Source organism: Canis aureus, chromosome 33, assembly GCF_053574225.1.
Source record: "Canis aureus isolate CA01 chromosome 33, VMU_Caureus_v.1.0, whole genome shotgun sequence".
Lineage (NCBI taxonomy): Eukaryota > Metazoa > Chordata > Mammalia > Carnivora > Canidae > Canis > Canis aureus.
The window spans coordinates 3,271,079-3,286,305 of record NC_135643.1 but is presented as its reverse complement, the minus strand read 5'-3'; the positions used below and the strand labels follow the sequence as shown (position 1 = coordinate 3,286,305).

The 15,227-nt window shown below is 46.5% G+C and overlaps 1 protein-coding gene and 1 pseudogene across 5 annotated transcripts in view; one reads left to right on the top strand and one right to left on the bottom strand.

Moving 5' to 3' along the window:
• The window catches only part of ANXA3 (annexin A3), a 43,558-nt gene extending 36,101 nt beyond the window's left edge, over window positions 1–7,457 (bottom strand). The window contains exons 1-4 of one of the 4 annotated variants that reach the window (XM_077882616.1): window positions 7,377–7,457; window positions 7,053–7,238; window positions 5,757–5,835; window positions 3,550–3,601 (exon numbers count right to left, since the gene is read on the bottom strand). In XM_077882616.1, coding sequence (XP_077738742.1) covers window positions 3,550–3,564 — 15 coding nt within the window. In that variant the 5' untranslated portion in view covers window positions 3,565–3,601; window positions 5,757–5,835; window positions 7,053–7,238; window positions 7,377–7,457. Of the gene's footprint in view, window positions 1–3,549; window positions 3,602–5,756; window positions 5,836–6,201; window positions 6,285–6,794; window positions 6,868–7,052; window positions 7,239–7,376 lie in introns of those variants that run through there. The other 3 variants (XM_077882618.1, XM_077882617.1, XM_077882615.1) reach the window with 3 other exon arrangements.
• Window positions 1–11,845, top strand: part of LOC144304151 (coiled-coil-helix-coiled-coil-helix domain-containing protein 2 pseudogene) — a 176,556-nt pseudogene extending 164,711 nt beyond the window's left edge. The window contains exon 2 of the transcript XR_013371107.1: window positions 9,408–11,845. The product of XR_013371107.1 is annotated as a coiled-coil-helix-coiled-coil-helix domain-containing protein 2 pseudogene (transcript). The remainder of the gene's footprint in view (window positions 1–9,407) is intronic.
• The last annotated feature ends 3,382 nt before the right edge of the window (window positions 11,846–15,227 follow it).

Below are 15,227 nucleotides of genomic sequence, written 5' to 3'. Positions count from 1 at the left end.
AACAAGGGACTCATGGCAGACCTCTAGATAGGTGTAGGATGGAGATGTTTGGTAGTTTGGGAGATGAAGGAGACTGGAGATTAAGTTCAGTCCTGTGGCCAGTGATTTAATCAATCACACCGATGTAATGAAATCCCAGTAAAAACTCTGGATTGAGGTTTGGAGGGATTCCTGGCTGGTGGACACATGATGTGCAGGGAGGGTGATGTGATCCATCCTGACTCCAGAGGGACAGGGCCTTTCCAGACCTTGTTCTATGTGTAGGTAGACTTTATTTAAAAAAAAAAAAAAAAAGTAATCGTAAATACTGCACTTTCAATGAATTCTGATTTGTTCTAGACAATTACTGAACACGAGAGGGTCATGAAAATCCTCAAATGTATGGGTCAGAAGAGCAAGTGGCTCTGAGATTTGCAGCTGATGTCTGAAGTAAGGGCCAAACTCTTAAACCTGTGGAGTTTAACTCCACATGGTTAGTGTCTGAATTGTACTGCAGCATACCCGCCTGAAGCGGGAACAGAGTATTCGGTCTTTATATATAAGTATCCAAACCCATAGAATGTAGCACACCAAGAGTGAACTGTAGTGTAAAGTGTGGGCCCTGGAGATTATGATGAGTTAGTGTAGGTTCATCAGTTGCAAGAAACGTACTCCTCTGGAGGGGGATGCTGATAATGGGGAACCCTATGCGTGTGTCTAAGCATGGAGTTTATAGGAAATCTCTGTACCCTTGCTAAAGGGTAAAGGGAACCTAAAACTGCTCTAAAAGATACTGCAAATAGGAATGGTCAGAAAGAATCTATTTGGGGAAAATCCATCTGTTTTCAGATGGCTCAGAGACAGCCTCCAATGGGGAGGAAGATGTTGATCTATAATAAAATCGGGCCCAGGAGTTAGGCAGAAGCTCCTTTACTAAAACAGTTGCAGGGATGTTAATTAGTATGGGATATGCCTTTAAATAACATATGGAAATCATAACGATTAAAACTCAGCATTCTCTGAGTGCTCACTATGTGCCAGGCACTGTTAATGCATTTTACACGATCTGGGTTAATTGTTACAAGCACTAAATGATGTTGGTACTATTGTTATACCCACTTACAGGTGAAATAACAGAGACAGCGAGAGACTAGGTTACTTGCTCCAGGTCATATCCAAGAGCCTGCCTTTTAACCAATTAGAGAGTCAAGAAAAGAAGACCTGAGATTGTGGCTGGACTGTCTTCCTTCTTCCAGGAGAGCCCAATGCAGCAGGTACCTGCTGCTTTAAGTGTTTACCCTTTTGATGAACTCTTTTAAGACAAAGTTTGTAGGCATCACATTTGTGTAAAGTTACATTTTTGTAAAATGTCTTTTATCCCTTGGTTCCAGAGTGGCTCTCCATTCCCTCTCCTGATTTATAAAGTTTGGAGTGGGGAAGGGAAATATATAACAAGTTAAGATGTTATAACAGTTCATAATGATTACGGTGATTATGAGTTTGGAAAAATTTTAGTAGGGGGGCACGTGGGTGGTTCAGCGGTTGAGCGTCCGCCTTCAGCTCAGGTCGTGATCCCAGGGTGCTGGGAACAAGTCCTGAGTCAGGCTCCCTGCGGAGAGCCTGCTTCTCCCTCTGCCTGTGTCTCTCATGGATAAATAAATAAAATCTTTAAAAAAAGAAAAATTTTAGTAGGATAATAAAAATACTTAGTGAGGATTCAAACAAATGGTAAAAGGAAGCTAGGAAATGGCCAAGGAGCAAAGGGCCTGGAACATTTGCTTGAGAAAGCCAGTACCCTGGGAGGCACATATGGGGAAGACATTGCTATGCCACCTTAACAAAAAGTCCGCTGCAGCTGCGCTGGTGGGACGGGCGCCCCGCGACGGAGGCGGTCAGAGCCGCTCCAGCTCCGGATGCAGAGGAGCAGGACACACAGCCCCGGGCCAGGAAGCCGAAGCCTCACAACCCAAACTCAACAACCGCTACAACAACGGCTGGTTCGCCCCAAGACGGTGGGCGTGGAGCCCAGGGCCGATGGCGAGGGTCTAACTGTGCTCACTAAGTGGAGACCCGGCCAGTGGAAACTACCTGCCACCTCCCACCTGCAGGCCGCCACCAGCGGGAACGCGGGGCCACTCTCAGCGGCATCAGGTACCCAGTCCTGGAGACCGAGGACCGCCCAGATGTGCGCAGGACAAGAGGCTGGCCCCGCCACCCCCAGGGCTCCTAAGCACCTGCCTGCCACTTCCAAGGCAACAGCCACAGCAACCCCTACACCTGTCATGCTCCTTAGACGTCCTAATTTGTAGGTTTCCCGAGTGCCTGCCATGGACCGAAGGGCAACCTACAGGGGCCCTTGGTCCAAAGAGCACAAAGCGATAAGGTATCAGGGTTTCTCATCAGCGGTTAAGTAGGAGAACAACATGCCTGACCAGAGATATATGCAACATCTCCAGAGGAAATAGTTATGCCACACAGATTGTTGACTCCTCTGAAGCAATGAGAGGGCTGCAACATCTAGCATACACAGACCTAGGAAACCAGCTCTTCCTGATCTTCACCCGCAATGTACTACAACAGCAGCCAAAGGCTTCTCTCTTGACCACATCACTCCAATAAACTCACCATCCCCTGGGAACAACAAACTGATCTAGAGTTTTGGTGAAAAGCACGGACTTACTTGATTGCTTATTTGTGTTTAGGTGTGATGTGCTTTTGTGTATAAGAGGGCAAAAGAGAACAGAATAGGTACAGAAATCTCAGGGGTGCTTTTTAAATTATGGGAACAACAACAAAAACATGTGCATAAAAGGAAGTTGACCACATTAACCATTTTTGAGCCTAAGTTCAGCAGTGGTGAGAAAATTCACATTATTGTGAAACAGATCTCCGGAACTTTTTCATTGTGCAGAACTGAAATTCTTTACTCATTAAGCAAACAAATCCCTTTCAGTCTCTGGCAAACACAACCCTATTCTTAGTCTCTAAGAATTTGACTTCTTTAGATGCCTCATATAATGGAATCATAGTATTTTGTCTTTTTATTACCGGTTTATATGCAGTCAAGTAGATGAATATTTTTCTTTTAGGCTCTTGGTTGTGTCATGGTTGTAACTGTCTTTCCTACTCCGCGATACTTTTTAACACTCACCCATATTTCATCTCTTTCATTTCAGTATTTTATCCATCTGGAATGCATTTTAGTGTATGAAGGGGGAAGGAATACAGATTTATTTTTACCCAAATGGCTAGAAATTTCCCTAACATTATTTATCGAATAAGCCATCTTTTCCTAATATGAAATTAAATATTATCATATAAACTCCCAAATCACCTACTGAATTTACTCTGTTATTAACCTCTGCTTCCGTGTCATCACAAATTATTTTAAACATGTACCTCTACAATACCTGTTTATATTTTATTATTTTTAGACATCCCCTAGCTTTTTTGGAACGTTATATTTTCAAATCAACCTTTTATCAACTTTCAAAAAATTTTTTTAGTTTTGACTTTCTGTATTTTGAGTTGACTAAATTACTGTATTATGAAGGCTTGAGTTTTACTTACCCAGATGGAAGCCATGATATCCCACCTTTGCTTGAGTTAAGATCACACTAACCTATTAAAAGAAAAAGATTACTAAACAGAATAAATATGGGATTCAGAATACAATAATCTCAGGATAGCCCTAATCTTTAGATTCTCCAGAAAACAGAAGTCAACATTCAAAGAGAAACCACCTCAGTAAGACAATGTGTCTCTAACATCAAACTAAGCAAACACTTACTGAGCACCTACTATATACAAGGGGCTGTGCTGGACATGGGAAGGGGTCAAAGCAAAAGAGAAAAAAATCCGTGTGCTTAAGAGGTTTACATACATGTTTCCTGGAAAGCAAATTCTTGACTCGTTTAAAAATCCAACAGAACTATGTTGATTCCTGAGTTCTTTTAACCAGGATAGATACCATCGTGGGGAACAACAACAGAAACAGAAATGGTCTCCCCTGACCCCATCCCCAAGCAAATTTTAGCTGGCTTCAATTCGATTCTGTGTGTTTGATTGTGTTATCTTCATTTACATTTTACAAGGCTCCAAGCCTACGCCTGTTACAAACAGACCTGCCTGCTCTTTGAGGAGGCAGTCTAGCTCCTGGTAGGCCACAGCGGTAAAAAGGGCAATTTTTTGGTGGAGCCCTATTGGGAACCCAGGCGCTTTTCACATGTAGACATTATCCAAACATGCTGGCATATCTCCAGGGTTGATTTAGAAGTGCAAGTTGCTCCCACCAATCCTGGAAACAAAATATTCTAAAAATTCAATGATAGCCCCAGAACAAAGTTCAGTAGGAAATTACACTAGTTGTCCCTGTTGATGGTTAGCCTGATTTTCTCAGGTCCTCTGTAGCCCAGGGCAGTGGGCTTTCTGGTTACCAGGTGTAACACCATATCCCTCTAGATACATAGTGGATAAAAGGTGTCACTACTTCTGATTTTGCCTCTTAAAGCCCAATTTCTTTGAGCTTTGGTTTCCGCATCAGTAGAAAGGGTAGCGAGGGGACTGCTCCTGGCATAGATTGAAATCCTATGTGTAATAATATCAGCTGGCATTTTGAGTTCTCACTATGTGCCAGGTAACATAAAAAGCACTGGGAGGCTAATTCCACAAGAGTTTTTGTCATGTTCGTTCATTGGGGCATAAAAGGCAGCAAAAAAATACTTATTGAATGAATGATTTACTGTAAGCTCACAACAGGCTAGGGAGCTAGGTGTCATCGATAACATCTCCACTTTGCACATAAAGAGGCTGGGCACAGGGATCCCTGGGTGGCGCAGCGGTTTAGTGCCTGCCTTTGGCCCAGGGCGCGATCCTGGAGACCCGGGATCGAATCCCACGTCGGGCTCCCGGTGCATGGAGCCTGCTTCTCCCTCTGCCTGTGTCTCTGCCTCTCTCTCTCTCTGTGAGACTTTCATAAATAAGTAAAAATTAAAAATAAAAAAAAGAGGCTGGGCACAGAGACGGTAGCAACGATGTTCCAACCAGCCACACAGCAGGTGAGTGTCCCCCTACTGAGTCTGGACAGTCACACTCCACAGGTGTGACATTAACTCCCCTGCGTCTGCCTTAGCAGGTGCCTGTCCCACACCGCCGCAGCTGATGTTCAATATGGGATGATCTGGGAGACTCTGTAAATTATTAATAATTATTACTGACTTCAATTGTAAGAGGTAAAGAAATCCCTGCACAGCGGAGGCCAAGGGACCTAACAACAGAACTTTGAACATCCTTCTCAGGAAGGGGTTTGAACATCTACATCATTTCCTTTACTCCATCTTCCCTCCCTATTTCTTAGCAGATGGCTCTGCACCAGCCCCACGGCTCTGAGAACAAGTGTCTGGGTTTCTTGTCACCTTGAAAGTCCCTTTCTTGTCCCTCTGAGGTTTTCTGCCTTCATAGGGCCCAGGGTGAGATCTTTGGAGAACGATGTTTTAATGAGTCACATCTTTGTGATGTCGATAAAACAAGGTGTGAAGGCGGCTGTCCGTCCTCAAGGGCAGTCTTTTTTTTTTTTTTTTTTTTAATTTATTTATGATAGAGAGAGAGGCAGAGACACAGGCAGAGGGAGCAGCAGGCTCCATGCAGAACTCGATCCCGGGTCTCCAGGATCACACCTGGGCCGAAGGCAGGTGCTAACCGCTGCGCCACCCGGGGATCCCCCAAGGGCGGTCTTGAAGTCGCGGCAGAGCGACAAAGCCCGGGGAGGGGGCACTGACCCCGGCTGCGCTGCGATCGGAGGAAAGGCGAGTCTTTGCAAGGAGGAGTGAAGTCGCTCCGTTTACTCCCTTCTTCCGCCTCCAAAAAATGAAACAGGTGAACTGAAATGAACGGTCTCCGGGCAGGGGAGAAAAGGCGCACGAGGGCGGGTGCGGTTCCCAGGCCCCGGCTCCGAGCTCGGAGCTCGGCAGCGGCCCCGCCCGGGACCCCGGGACCCCGGGACCCCGGGGCGGTTCCGACCCAGAGCGCGGCGCCGGCCGCGAGGGCAAAGACCAGGGCGCGGGCGCTCCCGCCGCTACGACCCTCCCGGGCGCCGCCCTTCCGCTGCCCCGCGCCGGGGGCCCCCGCCCTGCAGCCCCGCGGGAGTGGAGGGGAGCGGCCCCCCCACCCCATCACCCACCCCCCACCCCCCACCCCCCACCCCGGCGGGGCCGCAGCTCGTACCTGGGGTGCTGCAGTCCGCGGGGCGCTCGGCGACGGCCGCACCCCTGCCCCCCGCCCCCGCCCACCTGCCCCCCCGCCCCTGCCCCTGCCCCCGCCCCATATCCCCGCCCCCTGCCCCCGCCCCATATCCCCGCCCCCTGCCCCTGCCCCCGCCCACCTGCCCCCGCCCCTCCCTCCTCCCTCCGCCCTGCCCCCGCACCCCCCGCCCCCGCACCCCCCGCACCCCTGTCCCCGCCCACCTGCCCCCCCGCCCCTGCCCCTGCCCCCGCCCAATATCCCCGCCCCCTGCCCCTGCCCCCGCCCACCTGCCCCCCGCCCCTCCCTCCTCCACCCGCCCTGCCCCCGCACCCCCCGCCCCCGCCCCTCCCGCCTCCACCCTCCCCGCCCCCCCCGCCTCCCCCCGCCCCTCCCCCCCGCGGTGCCCGAGCTCCCCCCGCCCCCTCCCCCCCGAAGCCGACTTCCTGGGGTCCAGCCCCTCCCTCGCGCTAGTTCCTCGCCGCGACTGCATCGCCCGTGTCCGCGCAGGCCCCGCGGCTTCCAGGCCCGCCCGGCTGCTCGGCCTGGACCCGGCGGCCACGGGGCCCCGCGCTCACCCCGGGGCAGGCGCGGTCGGGCTCCGCCGCCAGAACACGCCCCGGCGGGCCCGTGCAGCCGCCCCGGGAGGCAGACGCGGCCCCGGGTGTCCGAGACGCCGCCACGGCCCCGGAGCTCCTGCGAAGGCGTCGGAGGCCGGAACGTCGTGGAGAGAGGAAGCAATCGCCTTAGATTCGTACGGGGAGACCCGCGGGCGCGCCAGACCCTCCTCCCGACCCCCACCCCACCCCCACCCGCACCCCCATAACCTCTCTTACGCTTCTCTGACGTTTCGGACGCATCTTGCCAGCAGATGCAAAAGCAAATCAAAACGCAGCACAGGTGCTCCTGGGTCTGGTTCAAAGCTTTGGCGAGTCGAGGCGGAGATGCCCAGAGCGTGCCGGGGCCAGGAGCTCGGGCGGGGGCCCTCTGCGCCCCGTCTGCTCCCTCTCCGACGGCCTCTGCTAAAGAAATGCTCAAGATTATCCCCGGGTTTGCCCCATTCCCTCTCTTCTTTCGCTCAGCAAAAACAGGTGCTGATAATCGCGGCATTTGGTGACGGCCACGAGGCCTAAGAAGCACTTTGGAAAGCCAGGGGATACCTGCACCGGGACTGCCCCCGTCTCGGAAACGAGGAAATGTAGACACGGAGATTGAGTGACTTCAGCAAAGTCATACAGGGAGGAAGTGAGAGAACTAGATTTCTGAACCCGGGTAGTTTTGTCCTTCCTCTGCTAAGCTTATTGGCCGTCTAGTATGAGGATTTGAACCACCGAGGTGGGGAGATAACAAGGTGCAAGGGCATCCTAGGCATCTGGAATAACAAATCAAATGCAGGAGGCTAAAAACTAAAGCCCTGGTTGTGTTGAGGGAATTGTGGGTCGTTGTGTGTTGGAGGGAGTAGTAGAGAGCAGTAGAAGCTACCATTTATTGGGTATCAGGCATTGGACTTAGTGCCCCATCGCATCCCCTCTTTTATCCTCAAGGGAACTCTAGGGGATGCAATTTTTATCAAAATGTGCCGCAGAGGGAACAAGCTTAGAAAAGTCAAGTGATTTACCCAAAGCCACTTGACTAAAAAGTGTCATGACTGGGATTCAGCACTGGCCTCAGCCTTTGTGTACCTTTCCTCTGGGCAGGGCTGGATCTTGAATGACATACTTTAGGTATTTGGGCATATTTTAGCAGGAATAGGGAAGTACTGACAGTGTTTGAGGGAGACTGGCACAGACATCTAATTCGTCCTCTAAAAACATAGCTATGCAGGTTCCAGAAACAATGAATCCGAAGAGAGAAGTGAAATTAAAATCCTATAGGGAGGGGCACCTCCTATAGGGTGGCTCAGTGGTTGAGCATCTATCTGCCTTGGGCTCAGGTCATGATCCCGGGATCCAGGGATCAAGTCCCACATCAGGCTTACCCTCACTGCAGGGAGCCTGCTTCTCCCTCTGCTTATGTCTCTGCTGCTCTCTCTGTATCTCACGAATAAATAAATAAAATCTTTAAAAAATATATAAAATAAAATCCTATAGGGAGACTCTAGAGTCTCTGCCGCTTGGGCTTCAAAAGTGAGGTGGAATTGGGACAATTGTGGGGTTTGGGTTGTTGCAAGTTGGATTTCACAGTCCAACAGCAGGCTCACCCGCTGCTGCACGCCGGCAGCCAGGTATTGTGGCCCAAATGGCAACCACTGCAGCTACCGGTGCTTTGCTTTTCACATTAGAGCAATGCAGTTAAAGGTGCAGTAGTCCACCAACAAACGTCTGAGGGCAAAAGCAAAGGATGGAGGTCAGGGGAGAACAGGTGCCCTTTTCCAGAGAGAAGCAGCTGCCACTCTAGGGTGGAGTAAATTCTGGGATTTGTTCAAGAGGCCGAGTTAAACAACAACCAAGAGGGCTGGCCGTAATCATCAAGACAGTATGATTCTGGCACAGAAAACAGACACATAGATCAATGGAACAGAACAGAGAACCCAGAATTGGACCCTCAACTCTATGGCCCACTCATCTTCAACAAAGCAGAAAAGACTATCCACTAGAAAAAGGACAGTCTCTTCAATAAATGGTGCTGGGAAAATTGGACAGCCACATGTGGCAGAATAAAACTGGACCATTTCCTCACACCATAAACAACAATAGACTCAAAATGGATGAAAGATCTAAATGTGAGACAAGAATCCATCAAAATCCTAGAGAACACAGGCAGCAACCTCTTTGACCTCAGCCATAGCAACTTCTTGCTAGACACATCCATGAAGGCAAGGGAAACAAAAGCAAACATGAACTCTTGGGACTTCATCAAGATAAGAAGCTTCTGCACAGCAAAGGAAACAGTCAACAGAACTCAAAGACAACCTGCAGAATGGGAGAAGATACTTGCAAATGACCTATCAGATAAAGGGCTAGTTTCCAAGATCTATAAAGAACTTGTTAAACTCAACAGCAAAGAAACAAACAATCCAATCATGAAATGGGCAAAAGACATGAACAGAAATCTCACAGAGGAAGACATAGACATGGCCAACATGCACATGAGAAAATGCTCTGCATCACTTGCCATCAGGGAAATACAAATCAAAACCACAGTGAGATACCACCTCACACCAGTGAGAATTGGGAAAATTAACAAAGCAGGAAACCACAAATGTTGGAGAGGATGCGGAGAAAAGGGAACCCTCCTGCACTGTTGGTGGGAATGTGAACCGGTGCAGCCACTCTGGAAAATATTACAAACTTTTAGATGCTGTGCTGCTCCGATTAGCCATGCTGCATGGGAGCCCACCCCACGGCAGCTCCCACACGGCCCCTGCGGCCAGCCAGGCACCTCAGGTGAGAGCTGCGCCTAGACCAGCACCAGCAGCTCACCCGCAGACAGGGGCTCCACCACCTGCTGTTGGCCCACCTGGTACTGCACCCCAGCAGCCAGGTCTGGTGGTCCAAATGGCAACCACTGCAGCCGACTTGACTGTGGGCTCTGGTGTCAGGCACATGATAGGTCCTGCCATCCCCGGGGCTTCGGTGGAAGAAGTGACGCTGAGCCTTCAAGGCCTGACATCACTTACCAGGAGCCTCGGGGAACCCAGCCAGCATGCCAGCAGCAGCAGTTTGGCCCATGCCACTCTGAGATGAAACAGTTCCTGGAGTGTGCCCAGAACCAGGTGACCTTAAGCTTTGTGAAGGTTTCAGCGACGTGCTCAGTGCAGATTTGCAAATGGATTAGCCTAATCAAGAAACTCAAATTGAGGATATGGAAAATCATCTCTCATGACCAAGTTAATTTAGCATAATAATTAATGGTGAAGATATAAAGTGTAAAACCACCAGTTAAACCTCTCTTTCATCATTAAATACAGACTTCTTCAGAATTGGAATGAAAAAGAGTGTTCTTAGTAAAGAAGTCCATAATGGTTTGAATTTGGGGCTGGGCAGATGTTTGTGTGCCTCTTTAAGTCACCTTTTGTGATGTTATCATTTGTGAATTAATTAGAATAAAGTGATTCCCCCCCCCAAAAAAAAAAGAAAAAAAACCAGTATGGAAGTTCTTCAAAGAGTTAAAAACAGGGCTGCATTACAACCCAGCAATTGCACTACTGGGTATTTACCCCAGAGATACAAATGTAGTGATCTGAAGGGGTACCTGCACCCCAATGTTTATAGCAGCAACAGCCAATTTGTGGAAGGAGCCAAAATGCCCTTCAACAGATGAATAGAGAAGATGGGATATATATATATATATATATATATATATATATATATATGCACAATGGAATATTATTCAGCCATCAAAATTTTGCCATTTGCAATGATGTGGATGAAACTATAGGATTCTTTTTGGAACTGTAGGATATTATGCTTAATGAAATTAGTCAATCAGAGAAAGACAATTAACATATGATTTCACTTATACGTGGAATTTAAGAAACAAAGCAGAGGATCATAGGGGAAGAGAGGAAAAAATAAAACAAGATGAAATCAGAGAGGGAGACAAACCATAAGAGACTCTTAATCTTAGGAAACAAACTGAGGGTTGCTGGAGGGGAGGGGGTGGAGGATGGAGTAACTGGGTGATGGACATTAAACAGGGCACGTGATGTAATGAGCCCTGGGTGATATATAAGACTGATGAACCACTGACCTCTACCTATGAAACCAATAATACATTATATGTTAATTAATTGCATTTAATAAAATTTAAAAAGGGGGGGGGGCTGGGAACGACCTGACACAGAACGCCAAGAAGAGCACTTAGTCCGTTCGGTCTACTCTAACAGGCTACCACAGACTGAGTGGCTTTTTTTGTTGTTGTTGTTCATGATAGAGAGAGAGAGAGAGAGAGAGAGGGGCAGAGACACAGGCAGAGGGAGAAGCAGGCTCCATGCACCTGGAGCCCGACGTGGGACTCGATCCCGGGACTCGAGGATTACTCCCTGGGCTGAAAGCAGGCACTAAACCACTGAGCCACCCAGGGATCCCCTGACTAAGTGGCTTATTAATTGACAAAAGGCATTTCTCACAGTCCTGGGGGCTGGGAAGTCCAAGATCAAGGCTCCAGCAGGTTTCATGTCTGGTAAGGGCCCTCTTCCTGGTTTGAAGACAGTTGTCTTCTTGCTGTGCCTTCCATGGCCTAAAGGGCAAGAGAGCTCTTTGGGGCCTTTTTTATAAGGGCGCAAATCCCATTCATGACAGCTCTGCCGTCATGATCTAATCACCCCAAAGGCCCCACCTCCAAATGCCATTGCTTTGTTAGGGTAGGATCGCAATGTATTAGTTTGGGGGAGATACATTCAGACCATAGCTAGCAGCTTACAACAACTCCCACAATCTCTTCTTAAAAAGTTACTATATAAAATTTTTAATCATGAGATATTTTAGAGATACCAACAAGAATAAATGGCAGAATAATATTGACTACCTGTGTACTCATCACCCAGCTTTATCAGAGCTTAAATATTATGTTGTTTTCGTTTAGAATGTTTTTGAGATATTTTAAAAGGTAAATAGATACAACCGATGTTCCTTTTGTGCTCTTTCTGATCTATTTGCTTCCCTCTTTCTCCAGAGATAACCCAACAATAAACTCAGTTACTATTTTTGTGCATGTGGTTATACTTGTTTCAAAATATTGATATGTTCATAAATATTAAATTACACCCTTCAGTAGATTTTTAAACTTTAAGGAATTATATCATGATATATAGTCTTCCACTAGCTCTTTTAGTTCAATGCTAGCTACTCTAATAGCTACAGTCATTTTAACTGCTGCATTGTATTTCATTTTAGGACTACATCATGGTTCATCCATCCTTCTTCTGATGGTGGACATTACATTGTTTCAGTATTTTTCTACTATGAATAATTTTGCAATGAGCATTATTGTACATAGTTTCTTGTTCACAGGCATATGAGTTGGTGACATTATCACTTGAAAATAAAATAAGGAAAGAAAAAAGAGAAAACACTTGAATGCTTGGTACAGGAAGCAGGTGGTTGCTAGGAGAAGGTATGAAAAGCTTCCAGATTAGGATACTTCAAAGACCAGGTTTTTTTAAAAAAAGATTTTATTTATTTATTCATGAGAGACACACAGAAAGGGGCAGAGACAGGCAGATGCAGAAGCAGGCTCCATGCAAGGAGCGCAATGTGGGATTCGATCCCAGGACCCTGGGATCACACCCTGAGCTGAAGTTCAACCACTGAGCCACCGAGGTGTCCCAAAGATTAGTTTTCAAGTGGGACAATATTGTGAAAAATTTGAGAGGATGGACGGATGTATCAGCTACTGCCACCATAATGCTATATAACAAGCCATCCTGAAATTCAAGGGCCTGAAAGAAGTCAACTACTCTCTCAGATCTGCAGAATCTGGGGGCTGGGGTAGCTCTGTTCATGTGCTCATTCTAAGTTCAAGCTAAAAGGGCAACACTACCTGGTGGAAGCTCTTCTGGTGATGTCAGAGTACAAGAGGGCACACGCGACTATACAAGTACTTCTCAAGCCCTTGCTTGCACCATGACTTCTAACATCTAACATCTAACAAATAGGATGGCCAGTCCTTTTTGAGTGGGATGGATGGGTGGGTGGGCAGAGGATAATTCTGAAGAGTACCTTAACCCATCTTAGCCGTATACTGAGTGGTGTTGAGGAGGGGTTGCGAGCTTCCAACGTGGCCGAACTTTGTCAAATAGAACAAGGACAACTACAGAAGCTCCTACATCCAATATTCAGGTCTGGGGACAGGTAGGAGTTTTGAAGCTCTCAACATCCCAGGAGAGTGTTAGCCATGGATATATGACTTTCCTAAGAAAAAGAGCTCAACCGGTAAACCATCAAATATTATTTTGGTCTTTGAAACAACAAAATATTCAACAATTTAGTTAATTTTTTTAAGCACCAGCTGTATACCAGGTGCTGTTCCAAATGTGTTGTGCACATCATCTTATTTAACTAACACCCCAACCAAATGAGGTAGGTCCTATCATGTATTATTTCTAAGAGTTGCAGAAACTGTACAGTGTAAGATCCTGGGCCAAGGTCACACAGCCAGTAAATCATGTACTTAAGATTCAAACTCAGTCGACCTGCTCCAAAGCTTATCTTAATCAGTACAATAACAAATCTACACATAACGCCAAAAGGCTGACTCAAGGCTCCCATGGGAATGAGGGGGAGGAGGAAGGACTAGCCGTTAATCTAAGTGAAACTATTCTTTAATGTTCAAAAGCTCCACAGTTACAGTCACATTCTCTAATAAGAGAAACTTCCATTATTCATGATCCCTTGTTAGCTCAGTAGACAAGGGAAGAAATATAGATTAACTGCCTTTTATGGGTCCCTCCCATTTCTGGAAGGATATTATTCAACAAAAGTGACCCATGTGCAAAATGTTGGTTGACATGCAGCAGTAGGAGAGGGGCAGATGGTTTGGGTATTCTGACTTCTGTGGCTCAAAATTCTGTACCAAATTATGATGGACATGTATGGTAAGCAAAATAATGGCCAAAACAATCCCCAGAAACTTTAATATGTTATGTTACATGGCAAGGAAGAACTATGGTTGCAGACAGAATTAAGGTTGCTATCAGCTGACCTTAATATAAATATAAAGAGATTATCCTGGAATATCTACATGGGCCAAGTATAATCACAAGGGTCCTTATATGGGGGAAAGGGGAGCAGACGCTGAGCAGAAACCTCTAGAAACTGGGTAAGACAAGGAAATGAATTCTCTCTTGAAGCCTCTAGATGGCATGCAGCCTGCTGACATTGTGATGTTAGCCTACTGAGACCCAGTTTGGACTTCTGACCTCTAGAACTGTAAGATAATAAACTTTTGTCCTTTTGAGCCACTAAATTTGTGGTAATCTGTTACAGCAGCAGTAGAAAACAAGCACAGCACTCCTGTGGGCATGACCTCCACCTGGGTGCTTCTACCCTCCAAGCAGTGCAGTTTGAGCTTTCTATCAGAGCCAAACAGAAATTGAATAAATCTGGTTATAGCTAAGAAAATTTAAAAGAGAAAAAGAATAGTTCAACTTCCTCGGTTAATAAAACTTTATTTTAAGATGCTTGCACGGTTGGGGTTTTTTTAATTCTAAAAAAATGTACATCAAAGTTTTGGCTCTGAAAAACCCCGCAAACCCCTCCCCCGCCCCCACCCCCGGCCTCATCCCCTCTACTCACTGCTGCCCCTTCAGGTAAGCACTTTCTTTCTTTAACTACTTGTCTAGCCTTTTCATGTTTTTGTTTTGTTTTGTTTTGTTTTGTTTCTAAGCAAAATCAAGCAAAACAAATACACAAAAGCAGTACATTTTTACAGTTTTGGACCTTGTTTTCTCAATTTTTTGCTTTTTGATCAAAACAGAGGTGTGGATTTATTTTAGTTAAAATTCATTTGTAAATATTTGTTGACTGCACACTACCTGTAATACATAGCACTGTGGTCAATGCTATGGAAGATTAAAGGGACATAACGAGACAGAGCTCAGATATCAATGAATTTATAATCTGAGGTCAAGACCAGCTCCTGGGAAGCTAAAGTCAGTAATTCATTTATGTTTTATGATTTGTTATATATAATGCTAACCTCTGGGGAAAGGACTTGTGGATGTAGAAGAAAAGGGACACTAAAAGTCTGGGACAGTCAAGGAAGTATGCAATGCAATCGGAAGGATTTTAACATTATCGTTTGAAAGAATTCTTTCTTTCTCATTTGAAATTAGTGTGCCCCGTTTTTCTTAATCACAGACTAAGGTTACCTTACTGCCATTACTATTACTCTGAGAAAAGTTGTGAAAATATTCACTTTAAGAAAAGGATTAGAACTAGTAAGTTGTCATTTAGCTGCTTGTAAGCTTTTGGTTTGCTTTATCTACAGTAACTTGAATGGTCAGAATGAATTTTTTTTCTAGTCTTCCAGTGGATAATACATGATGCCCCTTTACCAATACAGAGGCT